Here is a 19,704-nt window from a genome sequence, read left to right on the forward strand (position 1 = left end):
TTCTACAATTCTTTTTTATTGGTACATATGAAAAATAAAAGAGCATTAAAGGTTCGTTTGAAGGAATTTATTTTTTGTTTGTGTTCTTTACACTCACATCTTATCGCCTTATAGAAGTCTTCCTTATCGACAGTCTGACCAACCAAGATTTCCTCACATGTTTGCCCTGGCCAAGGCCATTTCCATGACATCCACACAACACTCCTCCATGTAGGTCCTAAACTCTTCATTCGTTTTCATATAAGAAAGGATCACATTGCTGCGATCCACATACTTGAAATCATTTGTAACAAATTCAGTGGGAACCTTCACGACCGTTGCTGCCACAGCTCTGTAGATCACTCCAAACAAACGGAATTCTTTGTATGACTCAATCAGTTCTGATTTGGAAATTGCTAGTTCCTTCAGATCAAAATCTGAAAGATTCTGCACTAAATATTTGTGGTACAAATCAATGTACTTTCTTTCAATTTGCTTTCGTTTCCTTAAACTCAAATTCATGTGCAGACAAAAATTAAGATCTGATGCTGGGGGAGTGTAGCGACAGGTCTGAAAATCAATTAGCAAAGCAGGACCAGTCTTTTCCGGAGGAAAGAAAATATTACCTGCCCAAAGGTCGCGATGGCAAAGGACATTCCTGTACTTTTTCGAAGGAGCAGCCTGCTCATATATTTCCTCCATTATGGTCATAAGTTTGTTGTCTATAAAAGAAAGTTCCCTATTTTCCTGATATTGGGGTAGACTTCGAACAGCAGCCAGGACAGCCGAGAGTCCTGTGGTGAACCAGGCAATTTCAGGGGCTACAGTGATCTCTAGCAAATTATCTCCATAGGCCTGACCTATATTGGTATTATTTTGATGTTCATAGACCAAACCAGCTGCATGAAATGCTGCCATTGATTTGATCAATTGTTCCATGAAAACCTCGTTAAATTCTGCGGAACCAGCTGACTTGAAACCCTTCAGTTTAATGTCCTCCAGAACTATCAAATCGTTTCGAGTGTAAACACAATCAGCGCTCCATTTTATGTTGCCTATAGATGAAATTAATTTGTTACTCAGACTTATCTGCTGTATTTACACAAAAGTGTGTTACTTACTACATTTTTGCATTTGTTTTATAAGTTTCTCGTAAAGCCAGGCCTCCTTTTGAAAAATTATCTCTTTAGCTAGTTCCGCACTTTGCTGGGGCATAGCTTTTACAAAAAGTTGAATTTCCCTTTCGACTTCATCATCCTCCTAAAAGTAGGCCAAAAAATAAAATGTGTCGAGTTGCTGTTCTGTGAAAAATGTACATTATATTTTAGTTGAAACTGACAGCGACTATCTTTTGATTTTTCCAATTAATCACTTTCAAACTAATTGATTAAAAGCTGACAAATAAATACTATGCACTTTATACAGTAACATTGAAGCAATCAATAATAAATTGATAAGAAATCTAAAAGTGTTCATTACTTACGATTTTCTTTGCGTACCTATTGATCAACAAAAATAAATATTGTTGAAATAAAAAACTATTTTTTAAACTTAAAACGATAACATTTAATGAAATTAAAAGACTCATATTAGTTGATAAAAATATAACTTAAATAACTTTTTTTAGAAATAAAAAAATGTTTTTGTTCTTTGAATAAAAGGGCAACAAAAACAGACACTAAAATGCCCCTAAAATATACCCTTAGGAACCCTAATCTTGCACTATCATTTATTATGGACACACGCTTATATTTTATAACATTATATCTTACTTCGAGAGATAAACCATTAAGATAATACCATTTTAGTAAAGTCCATATCATCATACTTACATGGCTATACCTTAGAGTCAGTGAATAGTAATCCCCCAGGTAACCGATGGCACTGAGATCTCTAACCAAGTGATAGTCCAATAGTTTTGCCTTTTCTGCACTATTTTGCGCATTTTGCAGTATTTTCTCGCACTCACTACGGCAAAGCATTATGTTGGGTATACGTTAGTTGAGCGTATTACGTATACGATCGATTTTACTCTCACTCTCTATTTTCTAGAATTCTAGATTGGTCTGAGCAACTTTTCCGACACTTTCCACTCAGCCAACTACACCTACAGTTGGCCGTGCACAACTGAGCAAAAATAGAACTCAGTTCAGTTTTTATTTTCTCTGAAACTATTTCACACTATTACATCTTTTGAATAAACAGCTGCAAGCATATAACTGTAGTAGTATAGCTTACATTATCAGTTCAGATATATAGAGTGATAAGATTTAGCTTTCGGCTTTGTTCTTGATACAGACTCTGGCATTGTGGAGATAAGCATTGAGGAAATAGTTACAGAAAAATAATTTTAACATTTTTTTATATATATTTGCGAATAAAAAATGTAATTTTCCTGAACAAAATATTTTCAAAGTGATAAATGACTGATATAAAATGTATTAGGTTAGTGCTAAAAAAGATTACAATAAAGCAATGTTAATAACTGACTCAATGAAATCTCTTGGGCAAAATCAACCGCTTCAGGCGACGTTTTTCATTCATATATGTGGTATAAGGACGAATGGTTATGTAGTAAAAGATCTCCACAAAACTGAGAAGACTGGCGCCAACAAATAAGCCAGTGGTGCCACCAATGGACACTAAAATGAGGAGCACTTAAGTCTTATGACAATATTATTATCTGTTTAACTTACCAACCAAATCCAATTTGCCACGGACCAAATTTCTTTTATACCGCTCCGTGGGTAATTCAATGAGGCCGACTTCGATTTTAGAGACTGGATTCTGACTGCCCGCCATATTTTCTTTGCTATCAAAGACCGTGGTGATATCCACCTCAGTGCAGGAGGGCAGACAATCGCAGACCAGACCCTTTCGACCACGACGTTTGGACCATTTAGCGATAATCACCGAGAGGTCCTCGTAATTGCGATTCAGGCACTCAAGGCCATCCATGTTGCACAACTGCCATTCGGGGGAATTCGGGGACAAGTGACTGGAGCAGTTGCATAACTCCATCTGGCGATCCTTACGACACTGGACAGTGCATGCACTATAGCTATAGAACTTGTGCACATCCAGGATGTTCTCATCCGCGAAACGACAGTTTCTCTGATGGACACTAGTCTGTCGGATCTCTTCATCGTTCTCAATGTCACGCTTTGAGATGTATCGCCTGAAATATTAAAGTAAATATTAATACAAATTCTATATAAACTAATAACTTACTCACACAAAGGATATGTAAGGTCCTACGACAAGAAAATCCGTTTTAGGTGTGACTAATGTGGGAACCTCCTCAGTGCCAAGTATAAACACCTATTAAAAGTGAAAGTGCTTCTGTTTATCGAAACAATAAGCTTAATAGAGCTTTTAAGTAAATACAGCACACTTTTAGGTTGCAATATTACTAACTTTACATAAATTTAATTTTTATATTATTATATCAATTGATATTTATCTCACCGTAGCTTCTATGTGCAATTCCATTAACAGGGAGCCCGGTCCTCTATCACGATTCGAATACATATTTAACTTGGGCTCTTTGAGTTTCCTAATTTAATTAACATGAATATAAGGCTTTTCACAAATAGAAATTAGTTTTTTCCAGACCCACCCAGATTGAAGAGAATTAATGGCATAACAAATTCCCAGCTCAGTTTCCATGCGATGAAAGTACTTGCAGCACTCAAATGGCTTACCATTCCACTCGCAATTACTTATTGAGTCCACACAACTGGTTCTAACTAATTCAGCGTAATACGAGAAATTCGAATAAAAACATGAGGCAGTCACCTCTTCGCCACTGCATTCATGGACTGTATGATAAGACTCGCCACGAAAGAAGGCAATCTCGCTAAGAACCTCCTCCAAAGTGAAGTCATGATCAGCGCCCCATAATCTGAAATAGTTTCCAAGCCCGTCTTAATATGGATTGGATCATTATCAAATTTGATCTTACTGTTCAGCCACCTCCTGTATTCGATCCATATTTTTGGATTCGCAGACTATAATGGCCGGAAAGTTGGTATTCCAATCGCGAAACGAACTCTCTACCACAAAACTGATGGCATTGTTCTCGAAGGCACCTAAATAGTATCTTTAAGATCAAATATTATATCATTGTCATTGGTCACTCACTCAACGAGGCCTTAATCAGCAACCAGGAGGCGTACCATGAGGCAAACAGACAAATAACCCAAAAGATACGCTCTATCCAATTGGCATCCTTGTCCACTATAAACCGGGCTCCATGCAAAGTGGAGTTCTTCAGATACTCCTCTATAATTCGGCTGAATCTCATGACGATTGTGGTCACTTTGAGGTCCAGTCCGTGACTAATTTATTTGGCTACTGTGACAAAAACTATAAGCCTCATTAGCAACCAAATTTGGTTATCCATCTCGTTTGATTCTTTCAGCTGTTGATTTTCCCAGATTTCTAACACGCAAGTCTCCGGGAATTAAATCAAGATTGCATGCATTAAACGTTGTTTTCCTTACACAAATATAAGCACAAATCACATTGTTTGATTACCTTACCAGCATCAGCTGTATAAGTTATATCTCCCATAAAACCCAGCAAAAAGTTGTCAACTGGGAAGTGCGAGAGCCTTATAAGGAGTTATTTGTTTAGTTAAAACACCTTAATTGCACTAGATATACTAGCACGTAAAACACATAAGCTGAAAGCTGAACGAGGGAGTATTTTTGGAAACACGTGAGACATATTCATTGTTATTATGCTCAACATACGTGTGTAAGAACCATCAAGATAAACCTCGTTTTTTATTATACTTATACACTTTTTTAATTTTTAAGACTTAAACGGCTATAGGTATATCATTTGGTCAGTAAAAATAAATATGTTTAGAAACAAATTTTTGGTAAGCCCTATCATATGAATATGTTAACTTAACCTTCAGAAATTTCTTTTCGCTTTTATCAGGCGAATACCTGATTTGCCACACCTCCAAGAGCTGACCCCTAATTTCTTGATCCACAGTCTAGGCCAAAAGCAAATAACTTAATCTGGATTTCAGCTCACGCTTTTTACGTGGCTTTTCCCCCCTGGGTTGCGCACATTTCTATATCTGCTGACTTTATCTCGAGATAATTTACTGGAGTCTAGAGATAGGGTCGCACATTCGGTATATTAAAGGTTAACACCACTCTAGGAACTCCAAACAGTAGATTTCGAAATGGCAACAGCTATAGAACTTAGTCCCAGTGAGATTCGCGGCCTGTGTCAGCGTTACTTGCATCAGGATATTCCTAATTCGGAAACGGGATTCGATATCATCAGTTATCAACTAAGACCGACCTCGGATGCTCCAGCTGGATATTTGGGTAGCCACTTTTATCTTCAGGTCACTTTGCAGCTGCACAATCCCAAGGAAACCAAGCAACTGACATTCTTTTCGAAGTCTGCACCTGAAAATAATGCCTCGCGCATGGAATATCTGGAGAATTTCGGAGTGTTCCAGAAAGAAATCGCTGTCTACCAGCATGTACTTCCCGATCTTCACAAAGCCTGTGCCGAAGTGGCACCAAAGTGCTATTATGCAGATAAGAATTTGCTGGTCTTCGAGAATCTGGCAGATCAGGGTTATCGAATGGGTGCCGGCCGCGATGGTTTGCTATCTTACGAACAGCTCCATTGTTGCCTAAAGACTTTGGCCGCCCTGCATGCTGGTTCCATCATACAGGAACAAAAAACGGGCAAAAAACTAACCGAATCCCAACCAAAATCGGTGGTAGAGAATGCCTATCCCAGTGATGTGCCACCAGAACATATGCGGATGGTGAATTTCCTAAATGCTTGCGAGGTGCTGAAGGAGTTTATCAAACTGATACCCAAATATCAGACAAGGTTGGACTATATTTTGGAGAACTTTACCAAAAAGATGTCCTACATTTTCGAGGCTGTCAAGACGTCAGAAGTGTATACAAATACCTTACTTCATGGCGATTTGTGGTCCAATAATATTATGTTCCAGTACGGCAAATATGGAGAGATTCCCCTGCAATGTCGCCTAGTCGACTTTCAATTGGCCAGATATGCCCCACCTGCCCTGGATGTGATAACCGTGCTGACTATACCCACCTCGAAGGCATTCAGGGATGCCCATTTAAGCGAGCTTCTAGCGGAATATTACCGCTTTATGACCGAGTTCTTGAAACGAGCCGACTTGGATATAGCTCGTTTTATACCGGAACAAAGTTTTTATAAATCTGTGGAGGAGTTCCGAAGCATTGGCCTAATTGAAAGCTGTTTGTTCTGCCACTTGGTTGTGCTTCCAGCTACTTCTACCCAGAAATTGACAAGTTCTTCGGATGGCTTCAGCGACTTCTTCAGTACCAAGCGTATTGAGATTTGTCTGGAGGCCTTTAACACAGATGAGATGTACAGGAATCGATTGGAGGACATGATCCAAGACTTTGTGGATAATTTCGTATTAAAGGAGTAAAAGGAATCTTTATATTAACCTTAAAATCATAAAAAGATATTGTTATACTTTTTTATTCAACATAATAATTTTTAAAGAAAATAAACGTATGCAGGCATGTGTTTTAAAATTTGGAGCTTAATGAAAAATCACTTATAAAAGGTTTTCAAAAAAGAATAACTAAATTGACGATGATTTTAAAGTGGAAACTTTAAAAAAATTGTATATTAGCAAGAGATAGTGAATCATAACCATGTGCGTATTATCCAAATTTTAATTATAGGCCTTAAAATATAGAAGCGAATCCCTCAACCCCAGCTTTGCTTAGCTTTTGCCGCATGCTTCGTTGAGTTTTGGTTTTCATTTTCGTTTAGCCTCTCTGTTTTCGGATTTGAAAACTTTTAAGTTGTGTCCAAAACCTGCCCACCGGCCTTAGCCAGTCTCTGACAGTTGGTTAACGTAAACTTAAATTCAGTTGCCAATCGACCGCGTTCAAATCAACAGCTTTGCGGCGCTTCGAAAATATAAGCGGTCTTTACGATCCTTAAAAACAAAACTGAATAACTGTTTCTGCATTTATTTTAATCGAGTTGTAACATTTATACAAAATGTGAGTTTAATTCATTGTGAGATTAAGTGCTGGCATTTGTACAAATCGATCACAAAACTAAATATCGCGTATAAAAATTGGGATATTGTGGTGACTAATTTAATAAAAAAAACTTTATATCCAGTGCCAAATTACTATTTTTTATTATTTGCTTAAGCCAAATAAAATTAGAGCTAAGGCTAAAAAAAAACTGATAAAGTAGTGCTCTTCATTTTTAGTAAGATCTCTACACAAAAAATTGCATAATCTTTAAGCATGAACAAGGCGATGATCCCACGACATAAATTAAAAATTCGATACGGATGCCACCCAAAGAGCCAAGAAAAACTGTGACAAAAACTATTCGTACCACAACAAAATTTAAAAAAACCATAAATAACTTGACCTATCACAAGAGCAACTACAACAATAGAGTAAAGTCGGCAACACTGACTGACAAGCATAAAACCTTAAAAAAAGACCGATGACGGGTGTACTCAACACATAATTCAGTTTAATGGTCACGTTTTTTTAACAAATGCACAAAAATGTCCAAGAAAAAAGCGTTGCTAAAACCAGCCACAATAAACCTTAAATAATAATAACAATAATGCAGTAACCAACTAAAATTGTTACGATTGTCATGTTGTGCAGTATTTTCAATTAACCCGCGTGAAGACCCAAAACAAATGCCAAATGCTTAGCCCACTTACGCCATTTGGCTAATAATTATTATTCACAGTGACCGCATATCAATATTGACCACATATGTTGAAAGAAGGCGTGGCAGTTGGGGCGGTAGGTGTGTCGGGGGGCGGACAGGGGAATTTACCTTTTGTAAATACGTGATCTATAAAGCTGACACACTTTTTCGGTAGCGATTATTATGAAACTTATAATTGGGCTTTATTGAATACTAATGTAGATCCCAATAAATTTTGAATTTACCTAAAACTTTTAGTTGTATAACATTTAGGAATTATGTCAAATAATATTATCAAATCTTAAAAGGAAAAGATTTTGGGAATGTCAAAATGTCTTGCTATTAGATATTGTTTATTGTTAGTCTGTGAAAAAAATTCGTAAAAATTTCCAATGCACTTAATTTTGTAAAAATTTCTCAAAATTACTTATATAATTTAATTTTTATACTCACAACATCTTTATAGCTAAATAATAATAATAAAGACGATAATATATGTTCCTGTCCAAAAAATACAACTGTGCGTAGGCTAAGTAATTTTAGTAAGCAACTCCAAAATAGTAGCTACCTACTATTTTAATGACTTTTTGCAAAACACTCTCAAAAATAATACAAGGAACAACATGTAATACAAGAGTTTTAATTAAAAACTTCATGGGGAAATGAAATGTGCATAAAACAAGGGAAATACCATCCTCGTCAACGGCAACCTTGAAACGGCCTAAAGAGTTCACACTTTCGAAAATTAATGATCACTTGCTTCACTTGCCGCCTCAACTTGTAATGAGCGTTAATTGGGAACAGGGTTTTTATATCATCTCTGTTATTAATATTTCGGGCTCCAGTTGCGTACCAAGGTTCCTGTGACCTTTCACACAATAACGATAGGTATCCAACCCAATTCTCAGACCCAGTTTCTTGATCCCACTCAATCAAGGGAAATGCGAAGTAAAATTGTAACATATGCGTTGAGCATATTTCCTCATTGTATGCAAAATAGTATAAACAAATTTGTGGTCGTCGTAGCATAACAATAATACACAATACGTCAATCTTTGTCAATTAACCACATGACCCAAATTGGGAATGCTGGAATGGAATGGAATGAAGCGTCGTACATGCTATATCTTTGTATATATATGGGCTGTGAAAAGCGAAAACTGCAGCGACGCGGCGTTGACGCCAATTGGATTCCATTGACCTAATCACACCCAACAACAACAACAAGTCTCGTAGTTGCAGATCGTAAGTAAGTAGTCAGTTAGTCAGTCCCAGCAACAATTGCCCGGTGGCTTGGTATACAAAATAAGCACGAAAACCTGAAAATGCCAACACATTTTTGACTGGGAAGGCTGCGGTCTTTTCGCATGCACAAAACGCCAGAATTGCATAAGATGGCCAGTAAAACGGCTTGGATGGCAACCGGAGGCGAAATGCAGCCAACAAGCGATGGGACATCACTTGGGTGTGATCGAGGGGGTCTAAACTGGGGTATACCCACAAGGGTGGGTCAATGAACTGAACGGAATGGTCGAATTCAGGGTGACTTATTCTATATTTCCTATCGAATCTTATCAAATCCCAATGGAAATATCTTAAAAACTATTTCATAAACTACTAATATCATATATGTTATATATGAAATACGGTTTAAATATTTAGTTAATTCGGCATTTAAATTTCAGGAATAATGATATTGGTTTATATTGATACCAACACTAATACTTAAGTAAGGGGTCAGTTGAATTCATAATAGTACCGATTCCGAATCTACTTAGGATTGATCTCCGACAGGAAAAAAATAGTAGACAACCAATTCTTTAAACTCTTAAACAGCTCTATTAAGGGTAGTAGATTTATAAATGGTCATATTTTAGTTAGTATCCAGAGAAATTAAAGTTGCATCATTAAACCTTCCTCCCCCCTTCGACTGAATAAAAATCGCATTATCAAGCCCGGCTTTGGCGATCTTTTCGCCTTATAAAATGCCATGAACCCTCGGCTAACCATGAGTTGGCAGGTTGACCGAAGGGCGGCGGCAAGGCAGTCTTTTGGCCAACCAACCAGACACTGCGAAAGCGCAAGTGCCGCAAGTGGCAATATCAAGTCCAAAACTTACATCATCGGCCAGAAACAAGCGGCAAGCGGTCGTCACTGCCGGTTATCCAATTAAAAGCAAAGATCAGGGATCTTTTTTGCAGCCAAAGTGGGCCGCATAAGCCAACTAACAGACGCATGACGCTGGAAAATGCATATATCTGCAGCAGAGTTTTTCTCCTCGCAGCACGCGACATCTAGGAAATGGCAGTCACATGACAACCGAGTTTTGCCACGGCAGACAAATAGAAACTGCCAGTGACCACAGTCAGTGTTGCCTGAAAAATGTCTTAAAAAATCTATAAAATTAAGGATCTAAATAACACTTCACCGAAATAATCCTTTTTTAACTTACGGATTATTTTTTACAAGATAAAAATCAAAATGTTTTGAAAAAATTTGGGAACTAGAGCATAATTTTTGGTAATCTGAACTCTTTTAGGGTACGTATTTTTTGGCCTAAAAAATATTTTGTATATCCATTTATATGAGTTTTACTGTGATACATATAAAGCCGAATGGCCAGCACTGCCCCCTTGTGGAAGCCCAGTCAGCTGACTTGGCCAACAAGTTGTCCCGGGCTCCCGAGAGTGAAAAGCGGTCATTTAGGCGTGGACTGGATGCAGAGATGGGAGATGGGGGATGGGGTATGCGTGTGTGTGCGTGACAGGCGGAAACTTGTAATATCATATGCACGCCACAATTATGTAATGATCTTCACGATAATACCTTAAGCCGAGCAAGTGGTATCTGTCAGTCAGCCGAATTCAACGAGGCGTGATCTTCCTCTCCTCTGTCATTCAAGGTGCCTCCTGCCCGGTCGTTTCATTTGGTCAGCGTTTTTTGTAACGATGGTGGGTCTATCCATAATGGTCGAGGCCAGACCCCAGAGGAATCTGCAGCACATTGCCGTGGTGGAGAACGCCGCCTGGGAAAAGACCCTACCACAACAGTTTCAAAATCCCTTCTACAACACACCAAGGGTGAGGGACGCCCTGGCCAGATCCAGTTGGTTTGGACCCGGCGAAGAGGTGGTAAGTACCATAATACTAATCGAAAGATTTGTATAAATTCAGTACATGTATTTGTGTTATGAGCTCGTCAAATATATCTAAAGTATTTGTATAATTTTCCTCCAGGTTTATGACCGTCAGGCTGAGAAAATTCCACGCATGGAAATCTACAATGTGCTGTCCCATGCTGGTTTAATACCACGTCGGCGTTTTCTTTAAATTAACAAATATTTTAACATCGTTTATCTACTGTAATATTATGAAAATAAAAGTCAAAGTCATTAGTTTAGGAATAAAAAAGGTCTATGAGTCTATGATATAATTGTGGGGGAAATTGAGAATATTATGAATTTTATATTGTATTTCTAATATGATTGAAAATGAAATTTAACTATAATTTATTATTTATCTTAACACCCTTTTCACGAAGAATCTATAGCCAAACATACATAAAAAATCGTCTTTATTGCATTATGACTTGTATTACCTCAATGTCTTATACAAAAATAGAAGAATTTAAATTTGTTAGAACAACTAATAGTTTCTTTACATTCATAACCTCAGTTTGGTTCTCAGCGCCGTAATGGTCTTTAATCGATTATCCAATGCCTGCTGGTCAAGTTCTTCTCCAGGTGGCAGATCCTCAAGCTTTTCATTCTGCTCCAGCAGCGTTTTTCGGGTGTCCAGTGTGCTCTTTGTCACCTCATCCAACTCTTCATCCTCCGGCTCCTCATCACTGTGGCCGTACAACACTCCATTTCCATTGACGATTCCTCCATTGGTCACTGCGACTTCTTCTCCAGCTGCCGACGAGTGCCTTAAGGTTGTGTCCGCCGGAATTAGCAGCGATTTTACAAATTCACCACAAATCAGGCTCATGGCAGGCATCGTGTGGGCGGAAAGATTGACAAACTGTAATACAGAAATGAGAAATTAATTGGCATTGACCTTGCTGAAGTTCAAAAAGTGTGTTAGTAGTGGCTGTGCTGACCGAATTTTGGGTGCAGAAATAGCTAGATTTATAAAAAAAAAATTGTTTTAATTAAAAACATACACAAAAGCATAAAACGTAAAATTAGAAAATAAAGAATCCTTTAAAATCCTTGTTCCCCAAGACATAATAATAATAATAAATATAAATGAAAACCTTTTCAAATAAACATTTTATATTAATAATAGCATACTACCTTGTTCTATACTACTTTCTTGATTGAACAAGAACAGAATCCCTTCAATCACCTGTTCATAGCTTTAAAAAAGCTTAAAATACAACACTTTTTAGAGGCGTCTGTACTTGAGACTATTTTGGATTTTTTTGGGTGTCGAGATTGTGGTTCAAGTTCAGCGTTGGACAATGATAATCACATGATTACTTTTCGGTTTCTGTGTTGACATTGCGGAGCGTCTTTTAAATGCGCCGAGTGGCGTGTGTCTATCAACCTTCGCGCATGCGCCTGTGGATATTGTTGATCCAATTTTATGCAAACTAAATGAAATTGGCAAAAACAATCCAAGTGCAAACATGTCTGTCAATTCGTTGAGTGGCATGTTGAAAAATATTATTGTTTTTTCCCAGGAAAGACACTCACAGATGACTCAAAGTGATTCAGTAGCGATAAGTCTGAATCCAGAATTGAGTTAATTATCAGCAACCGACTAAAACTAGTATAAACCCTCGAAAAATACGGCAATTGGCGAAAGTAATTAAGACAAGTACAATATTGCAAATAGCAACAGTGTCGGGAAAATTTACAACGTCGAACAAAGCGATCTTAATTATTGGCCGAACATAATCGAGTATTATTGGGGAAAACTAAAGTGTCACAAGCACGCAATGGAAAGTGCTCGAAGCACGCATAAACAATAAATTGAGGGAACAATGGCTTGGCAGAGAAGGGGGAATGGGTTCAATAAATGGAACAGTGGTACAGAACCTAATAGAGAACGTTACATTGACCAATAGAATGTTCGTATAGTTATAAAAATATGTCAATACTCGATTGGTAATCAATTATAATATTTCATACGATAACTACATTTGTAGTTCGAGTTTATGTACTAATTCATTTACTTCCCTTTTCTTAACTCACTTTCAAAATTTGCTTTAGAATCCAAGCCACTGAATTAAAAATATGAAACCGTGAATTCTTTAGATCAAGGAACCAACCGAATTTCAACAGACTACCTTTCTGTGTCATTTCCATCGGTAAGAGATATTTCAGACGTATTTTTGTAGTCAAAAAAATCACTTTTTTTAGACTTTTATATAAAAGTCAAGGAATAGCAGTGATTGGTAGACTTTTATTTTTCGATCAGAGACTAAGTTACTATCTGACTTAAAAGTTAAAAAAACACAATTTTTCACTAACGTAAAAATTTTTAAAAAATTTGTCTCCCAATTTTAGTGTCCTCCTAAGTGTACGATTTCTCGATCAAAAATAGTAAACAAAAAATGTGATTCGTGGGCTTTTTTGTTATGTATGATACTTTTTTACGTAATTGGTTTACAATGGAAATATCTAACAGATAGATTACAAGTACATTTGTGTATGTATACGAATTTTATTTTTGCCATGGTTTTTAGCTTCCGATCCCACTGTGCAGAGGTGGGCGGCGGTGCGCTTGCACCAGCTCCCCATTGCCCGTTCACAATGGGCACTGCCAAGTGCACAAGTCATCCGAGCAAAGAGCACAAAAGAGCGAGCACAACCCACAATAATAACAAAACCAAGAATTACGGAGAGCGGACGAAGCCGAACATAGTGCCGAAGCCGAAGTGGAAATCCGGAGCCGAAGTCGGGAGCTGCGAGTATAAATTGCCGAGAGCCGCGGCGACAGCTCAACACTTTACCGTTGTGTTCCGCTGAAACAACCGTTAGCCGGAAAGAAGAGAGCCGGAAGCGCGTGCCGCTAAAGTTTACGGAAATAAAGGCGGACAAAAGTTCATCCTCGCCTGCAACTGACAAAGTGCCAAAATCCAGATTAAACGATTTACGATCCAATCACAAAAATAAACAAAATTCCTGACGGTGCAGTGGCGCATTAGAACTCCCAACAGCAACAACACCTCCTCCTTCTCTTCACCCGCAACCGGGTAACGGAAAATCGGGAAATCGGAAAATGTGGCCCAACTTCGTGGCAGTCATTTCCCTGCTGTGCCTTGCATTCTTTGCTTGGGCAAAAGCTGGACCTGTGCCAATAGTGAATGAGGTGAGTGGTTGACAGGGGGGCTTGGGGCAGTGGGGCATGCGAAAAAGGAGTACAGCAGGGGGCACGAATTTGGGGCAATGACTTCACTCGCATTCCAAAATAAAATGGCTGCCAACTGCAACATGAAGGAAGTGCAAACTCGCTAATTAAAAGTGGGCGTTGAGAATCGCGAGAAAAACAAAGTGCACTCTTAATTAAAAGATTGCTTTTGAATTAAAAACAGCGGGGGAACAAAACCATAAAAAGAAAACATGATATAGGAAGTCAAGCGTGGGATTACACATGCAGATTTTACATAACAACTACCACCTATGTATGTATTTTCGAATCCATAAGTTAAGAACCAACAGAATTTAAAACAAAACAGATAGGACTCACGCTTTAGTCTACCGAAGTTGTTTAAATATGGACCTGATTTAATATACCCTATTAGTTGGAAAATTAAAGTTGGCTTCTAAATAAATTATATTACAAATAGTAATCATCCAATGTCTACAGGATTTTGCAGTATTGAGTATTGCAATGAAGTTCCATCAAAGGTATATGATGTATAAAATCAATTTGAAGATAATGATTATTTCTACATTATTTAAAAACAATAATAGCCCCAGGAAATCAACAAACTTTGTTTGTCCCACACGTTTGCGGCGTGTGTTGCTAATCTGTAAAACTAAATTTAGATAGGATGCGAACGATTCGTTCCGAAGATCAGCGAGACTTTCTATAGACGACCGCCGTTTATATAATATTCCATATTGATCCTATCCCTTATCAATTTGCGTGAAGACTTGACCCTTGATAGAATAAACAAAGTAATTAATTAATAATAAATATAGCAACTGATTACTGGATTATCTTTTTGAAAGGAATACCCCCAAATTGCTGGAGTCAAGTTCAGCTGATTACTTAAATATTATACAATATGGTTGGCCCATCATTATCTCACATGTTTAAGCTATCATGTGATGAAAATACCTCTCCAGCTCGATCAATTTCGAACTGAGTAGACCTATCCCAAAATCCCTAAGCACAAGAGCCTGAATCGTAGATGGTGTAGTTGCTAGGTTATTGTAACTCACATGATTTGCACAAATCCTAAGCGAAGACACAATTGAATGGCGGGTCCAAAAATAAAATCCACGTTGAGAAAATAGCGTTATAAATCTCAATGGAAATTATTCAAATTTAGTTGAACGACAGTTGGGCGCAGACAAAAAGCACAAAAGAACAGCGCAACTAAAAAAACAAAAGATTCTGACGGAATTACGAAACGACGTCAGAGTGTGGAACAATCATGCGCTTTTTTTGAATATCCTGAACTTTGAACTTCTTTAGTAGGGCTTTGTATTCTTAGACCTGAGTGATACAAATATCCTTACTATAATATTATTCTTAGCACCAACAACTGATGCCCAAGGTACCCCAATGGCACTGTCTGCGCTACTTTAAGCATGACGTCCTGATGATGCGCCGCTGTCGCCATTTGCGAGTCCCAACGGCGCCTCGACTAGGAGATGTCCTTAAGCGTAAGAAGAAATAGTATCCGGCCCACAGACAATCATCGTCAATACTCAAAACGACTGAGCAACAAGATCAATTAAATTTACATTTTTTAAAGGATTTCTAAACCAGACCAAAGCTAAATCAAATATATATACTACCAAATATTATAGAACTTCTGGAAGTAATAATAAGTCTAACCAATTGTACTTCATAGATATTTAAGATTTCAATAAAAGGACTAAGAAAACTAAGAGAAAAAGTTTGTAAATTCGTTGGGTGGAAAAAATGGCGACTCAAAAAATATTGTTGATAAAGATTCAACAAAATCTTTAATTCGGATTCTGTATTAAAAAAAATTAAAAACAAAATAACTCACCGCATTCACAGAACTGTGTTCTCCTCGTCCCACGATTAGCGGACCACTCTTCTCCAGGAAGTCAGAGGAAACCTGCTGTTGCTTAGTCGCATGAATTCCGAATGTCGCGTATCTAAACTGACTTTCCGGGGCGGCAGGCTGGGCAAAGCCGATCGGTGCGGGCGCATCGTCCGATGGACTCTGACCCGGTAGCGCCAGGTACGCAATCTTCTGGGAGTGGGTGAGCATTATCAGCGTAGACTGCGCCTGCCAATCCACATTGATGGAGCTCTGTTTGGGCTGTCTCCTAGGTAACCAGGCCAAACCATGGGTTTTCGGCAGATTACTGCGTTGATACAGGGGCAGCGGAACATTTGGTTGGAACACGTGCACTAAGGGATGAAAAGTTATGCAAAATAATAGGATGACTTATGGTTAATTGAAAATTTAAATATACTCACATTCATCATTTTTCGTAATTACAGCCATTAGGTTGGTGAGCGGATCAAACGCGAGTTGACGGACGGATAATTTCAAGCCCGCCTGCAATCGAAGCGTCAGCAAATTCCAGATGAGAACCCTTGACTCGGTGCAGACTGCCACCAAATGAGCCTGTTCTCCAGCTCCGAATTGCACATGTGAAATCTGCGCCAATCCCTGCAGAGGAGTCGCTTTTGTGGGAAATTTCTTTAGTTTTATGTTAACTTTGTTGCTGTGATTTAGTTTAGTTTCATTCATCGTCAGTTTGCCTTTTCCATTCTTTTTCGGCTGACTGTTCTCGTCCAGCTTGAGGACACTGAAAAGAGACAATATATCCTGCGGCACCAGATCCTCAAAGTTTTGCCGCCGTTGGGTCAAACGGCTTAGACGATGTTTGGCTTTGTAACGATGTCGCGTGTGCAAACGATGCAGTCGGGCGTCCAGTTTGCGAAGCCTATGCTTCGTTGCTAGTGGAATCACTGCTCTTTGCGTGAGATGCTGCAATAAGCGATTCCGAAGGACATGTGGGATGGAGCATTCGACTCCAAAACGACGAAGCAGTTGTAATTTTTGATGCAAGCCAAGCTCGGGCATTTTCATAATGTACCTAAATATTGCCTCCTTGCTGGCATCTTCTGTTTGGTCCACTACTTGTGCTTTGGCTGGAGGACCCACTATCAAATCCTTGGCCTGTTTAATCAGCTTCTCATCATTGCTATTTATAAGGGTCTTGAGCAGATCCCACAACTGTTGCCTTTGCTGGGTAAGCTCTTTCCTGGTTCCATTTAATGGCGACTGGGCCAATCTTAGTTGAGCCTTGGATATTACACCATCTATGCCGGGGGGACAGCTCAGTGTTTGAAGGGGCAGTCGCGGATTCCTCGCATCATAGAGCGCCAAAATGTTTCCATAACCCACGGCCAACAGAGACCCATCCTGCGAGAAGCATATAGAACCAATACACAGATTTCTGTAGCTTGTCTGTGCCAGGCAACACCACATCGTACCACGCTTATAGATGCTTTCAGAGTCTGTCAGGCCCCAAACCTTAATTACGTTGTCCTCGCCAGCGGTAGCACATCGCAGATTATTAACCTGGAACTGATTGGAGAAGGTTATGGCCTTGAAGCCACCCTCGTGAGGTAATTCAATCTCTGTGTTCAGGGTGTAACTGCAAGAGAATAAATTGCATTATTAAATATTATTGGTCTGTGGTTTATCACCAATTACCTTTGCAATTCTTCACTATACTGCCAGAATTTGAGACGCACTTCGGCAAAGTTCTCCAGATCGTTATACACCTCTCCAGTGGCCATCCAATTAATATTGAATGCTGCTTGTGTAATTTGCGTATTATAGACAATGTGATGTGCTTCCTCACTATATACATTAGTGCCTACTACGCGTAGCTAAAGACGGAATAAAAAATCGTAATTAATATTAAAATTATAAATTTTGAATTTTATATTCACCCACATTATACAACATGCTCTTGGTGTAAGCCGAATAAAACTGCAAATGTCCTGATCTGCCATTAAGCACCAATGTATTCGTCCTCGGATTCAAGCGTAAACCCATAGGGAACTTAGGCCTACCCGTCTTATCCTCTGTCTCATAAGTAAAATGCAGCACCGTTGATTTGATATTGTTGTCACTGCCACCCAGCAGCTGAATGGCATTGTCTTCAGTGCAAACCAGGACATTTTCGTTATCATTGCTAACCACAATATGACGAATCACACTGGACATCCTGGGCAGAAACTTGCGAATTTCCGGTCTAGCCAAGTTCCACTTCACCAGTACGCATTCATGTCCACCGCTGTAGAGGGACACGCCCGAGGGCGAAAAACCCAAACTGGTAACCTCCGTGTGATGCCAGTGGAGAAGCGTGTTGCTTATTGATTTTTGATTTTCGAAATCTCGCCACACAAAGATCCTTCCTAAGGTATCGGCGGTGGCCGCCACCATTTCACATTGACTCATCCGAACACAGGTAATGGGACTTTTTTTGTGGCCCCTAAAGCGGCAAAAAGTCCAGGTCTCGTAGTTGACGAAGTAAATGTAGAAGCCCTGAGCCAGGATTATGTACTTGAACTGGCCCTTTCCCACGTCCACGATGGGAGTGCGAATTCTGTAGGGAAGAGATTTTGGGATTTTAATTTTTAGAAAATTTTAGGAATCTTAAGATGTGATAGTATTTGCCAAGGAGAAGGTAACTCACTTCAGCTTGAGGCCACAGGTGATTTCGATCTGATCGCCAGTGCTCGTGTTGACCACAAAATAATCGACCTGTTCGCCACTCTTCTTCCTCGTGGTGACAAAGGCGCAGGCTGTGTCGCCACCTTTATACATATTTATCAGGTTGCAGGTCAAAATGATCGTCTGTTCATCAGGCAGCTTCAAGGGTACGGTTTTCTTTACCACACCCGCACGCCAGTTCCACCGGATTATCTGCCCGGTGGTAGTACACCCGATCAAGAGATCCGGTTGCTTCAGATCCAATTCCAAGCTGATCAACGGTGCCGTGGCATCATCCAAAACCCGGGTAATTTCTCCCGTACTGGTGGCATACACCTGCACTTTTGACACACATCGCACGAACATGAATCTGGTAAACAGGAATCATAGTGTTACATATATGGTACTATATAGTATGCGTTGTGTACTAACCTTCCATCGGGCGAGAAGACAGGCGCATGTTCCACGATGCTGCCGCCCGCCAGGAACTGCAGTTCCAAACGGTCCTCGTCGTCGAAATTCATGGTTGTCCTGTCGTAGAATCGATGAACTGGTAGTCCTCAGTGCTCCAGCACTGTCTGCGGAAGGGAATTTCGCTCAATAAACGCGATTTAAACCACTTTTCGTGGGTTATTTCCTAGTAAAATTCAATCACATCAATGCACGTGTAGCTAAGTGTGCCCGCTCACTGGGCGCCAAGAAAATATACTAAATTAAGTAAGCGAAAATATACCAGCTGATGGTTTGGGTCATTCTTGAGGAATTCGAATATTAAAAATTCAAATAAATATGTAACGTAAAACTTATAATAACAATAACGTAATGAATAATAGTTTCCTGCTGGCTATTATTTGTTGTATATACTTTTGTTTGGTTGATATATTTATATATTCACTTTCAAATTTTATAATATTTTAACCATCCATTACAATAATTAATTAAAATAAAAACATTAACAATTGTATATTTTTAACATAATTTGTTCGTTTTGTAATTATTTATTAAAATCCAAAGTAAAATTAAATTACATAAAAAATATTTATTAAAAATACCGCAGCTCGAAAAATACCAGTTCCAAAGAACAGT

General features: G+C 38.8%; 6 protein-coding genes across 7 annotated transcripts; 3 read left to right on the forward strand and 3 right to left on the reverse strand.

Annotated features, from left to right (window-relative positions):
* Positions 1 to 52: 52 nt before the first annotated feature.
* Positions 53 to 2,093, reverse strand: LOC119548185. 2 transcript variants are annotated; one of them, XM_037855301.1, is made up of 4 exons: positions 1,812 to 2,093; positions 1,101 to 1,239; positions 606 to 1,034; positions 377 to 549 (listed from the first exon to the last, which is right to left on the reverse strand). In XM_037855301.1, the coding sequence occupies exons 1-4, from the start codon at positions 1,959 to 1,961 to the stop codon at positions 515 to 517; spliced, it is 753 nt and encodes a 250-aa protein (XP_037711229.1). In that variant the 5' UTR covers positions 1,962 to 2,093; the 3' UTR covers positions 377 to 514. The 2 variants fall into 2 exon arrangements, with proteins under 2 accessions (XP_037711228.1, XP_037711229.1); XM_037855300.1 differs by having other exon boundaries at positions 53 to 1,034.
* Positions 2,094 to 2,469: 376 nt separating this feature from the next.
* On the reverse strand, positions 2,470 to 4,285 carry LOC119546332 (sodium channel protein Nach). Its single transcript, XM_037852531.1, has 7 exons — positions 4,123 to 4,285; positions 3,944 to 4,070; positions 3,599 to 3,883; positions 3,448 to 3,535; positions 3,215 to 3,300; positions 2,676 to 3,157; positions 2,470 to 2,621 (listed from the first exon to the last, which is right to left on the reverse strand). Exons 1-7 carry the CDS (start codon positions 4,283 to 4,285, stop codon positions 2,470 to 2,472), a joined length of 1,383 nt encoding a protein of 460 aa, XP_037708459.1.
* Positions 4,286 to 5,177: 892 nt separating this feature from the next.
* Positions 5,178 to 6,560, forward strand: LOC119546270. Its single transcript, XM_037852443.1, has one exon. The coding sequence runs from the start codon at positions 5,183 to 5,185 to the stop codon at positions 6,449 to 6,451; it is 1,269 nt and encodes a 422-aa protein (XP_037708371.1). The 5' UTR covers positions 5,178 to 5,182; the 3' UTR covers positions 6,452 to 6,560.
* A 139-nt stretch (positions 6,561 to 6,699) lies between these two features.
* Positions 6,700 to 11,101, forward strand: LOC119546272. The gene is made up of 3 exons (XM_037852444.1): positions 6,700 to 7,040; positions 10,625 to 10,853; positions 10,959 to 11,101. Coding segments are annotated over exons 1-3 (324 nt in total). The 5' UTR covers positions 6,700 to 7,038; the 3' UTR covers positions 11,052 to 11,101.
* A 177-nt stretch (positions 11,102 to 11,278) lies between these two features.
* On the reverse strand, positions 11,279 to 19,298 carry LOC119546269 (WD repeat-containing protein 75). The gene is made up of 7 exons (XM_037852442.1): positions 19,051 to 19,298; positions 18,602 to 18,988; positions 17,857 to 18,511; positions 17,611 to 17,789; positions 16,362 to 17,551; positions 15,922 to 16,292; positions 11,279 to 11,744 (listed from the first exon to the last, which is right to left on the reverse strand). Exons 1-7 carry the CDS (start codon positions 19,140 to 19,142, stop codon positions 11,385 to 11,387), a joined length of 3,234 nt encoding a protein of 1,077 aa, XP_037708370.1. The 5' UTR covers positions 19,143 to 19,298; the 3' UTR covers positions 11,279 to 11,384.
* Positions 13,667 to 15,804, forward strand: LOC119546273. Its single transcript, XM_037852445.1, has 2 exons — positions 13,667 to 14,042; positions 15,439 to 15,804. Exons 1-2 carry the CDS (start codon positions 13,953 to 13,955, stop codon positions 15,580 to 15,582), a joined length of 234 nt encoding a protein of 77 aa, XP_037708373.1. The 5' UTR covers positions 13,667 to 13,952; the 3' UTR covers positions 15,583 to 15,804.
* Positions 19,299 to 19,704: the final 406 nt, after the last annotated feature.

This window comes from Drosophila subpulchrella, chromosome 2L, assembly GCF_014743375.2.
Source record: "Drosophila subpulchrella strain 33 F10 #4 breed RU33 chromosome 2L, RU_Dsub_v1.1 Primary Assembly, whole genome shotgun sequence".
In the NCBI taxonomy this organism is placed as follows: Eukaryota; Metazoa; Arthropoda; class Insecta; order Diptera; family Drosophilidae; genus Drosophila; species Drosophila subpulchrella.

Bases quoted from the DNA above. Each gene is read 5' to 3' on its own strand.
- LOC119548185 (XM_037855300.1), bottom strand. From the start codon at position 1,961: ATGCTTTGCCGTAGTGAGTGCGAGAAAATACTGCAAAATGCGCAAAAT. The intron at 1,240-1,811 runs GTAAGTATGATG...GCCTACTTTTAG, and splicing joins TGACTCTAAGGTATAGCCAT to GAGGATGATGAAGTCGAAAG. The intron at 1,035-1,100 runs GTAAGTAACACA...TTTCATCTATAG, and splicing joins AAAACAAATGCAAAAATGTA to GCAACATAAAATGGAGCGCT.
- LOC119546332 (XM_037852531.1), bottom strand. From the start codon at position 4,285: ATGAGATTCAGCCGAATTATAGAGGAGTATCTGAAGAACTCCACTTTG. The intron at 3,536-3,598 runs GTGGGTCTGGAA...TAATTAAATTAG, and splicing joins ATTAATTCTCTTCAATCTGG to GAAACTCAAAGAGCCCAAGT. The intron at 3,301-3,447 runs GTGAGATAAATA...CACTTTTAATAG, and splicing joins AATTGCACATAGAAGCTACG to GTGTTTATACTTGGCACTGA.
- LOC119546270 (XM_037852443.1), top strand. From the start codon at position 5,183: ATGGCAACAGCTATAGAACTTAGTCCCAGTGAGATTCGCGGCCTGTGT.
- LOC119546272 (XM_037852444.1), top strand. The intron at 10,854-10,958 runs GTAAGTACCATA...ATTTTCCTCCAG, and splicing joins TTGGACCCGGCGAAGAGGTG to GTTTATGACCGTCAGGCTGA.
- LOC119546273 (XM_037852445.1), top strand. From the start codon at position 13,953: ATGTGGCCCAACTTCGTGGCAGTCATTTCCCTGCTGTGCCTTGCATTC. The intron at 14,043-15,438 runs GTGAGTGGTTGA...TATTATTCTTAG, and splicing joins CTGTGCCAATAGTGAATGAG to CACCAACAACTGATGCCCAA.
- LOC119546269 (XM_037852442.1), bottom strand. From the start codon at position 19,142: ATGAATTTCGACGACGAGGACCGTTTGGAACTGCAGTTCCTGGCGGGC. The intron at 17,790-17,856 runs GTGGGTGAATAT...TTCCGTCTTTAG, and splicing joins CCAAGAGCATGTTGTATAAT to CTACGCGTAGTAGGCACTAA. The intron at 17,552-17,610 runs GTAATTGGTGAT...ATTCTCTTGCAG, and splicing joins TATAGTGAAGAATTGCAAAG to TTACACCCTGAACACAGAGA.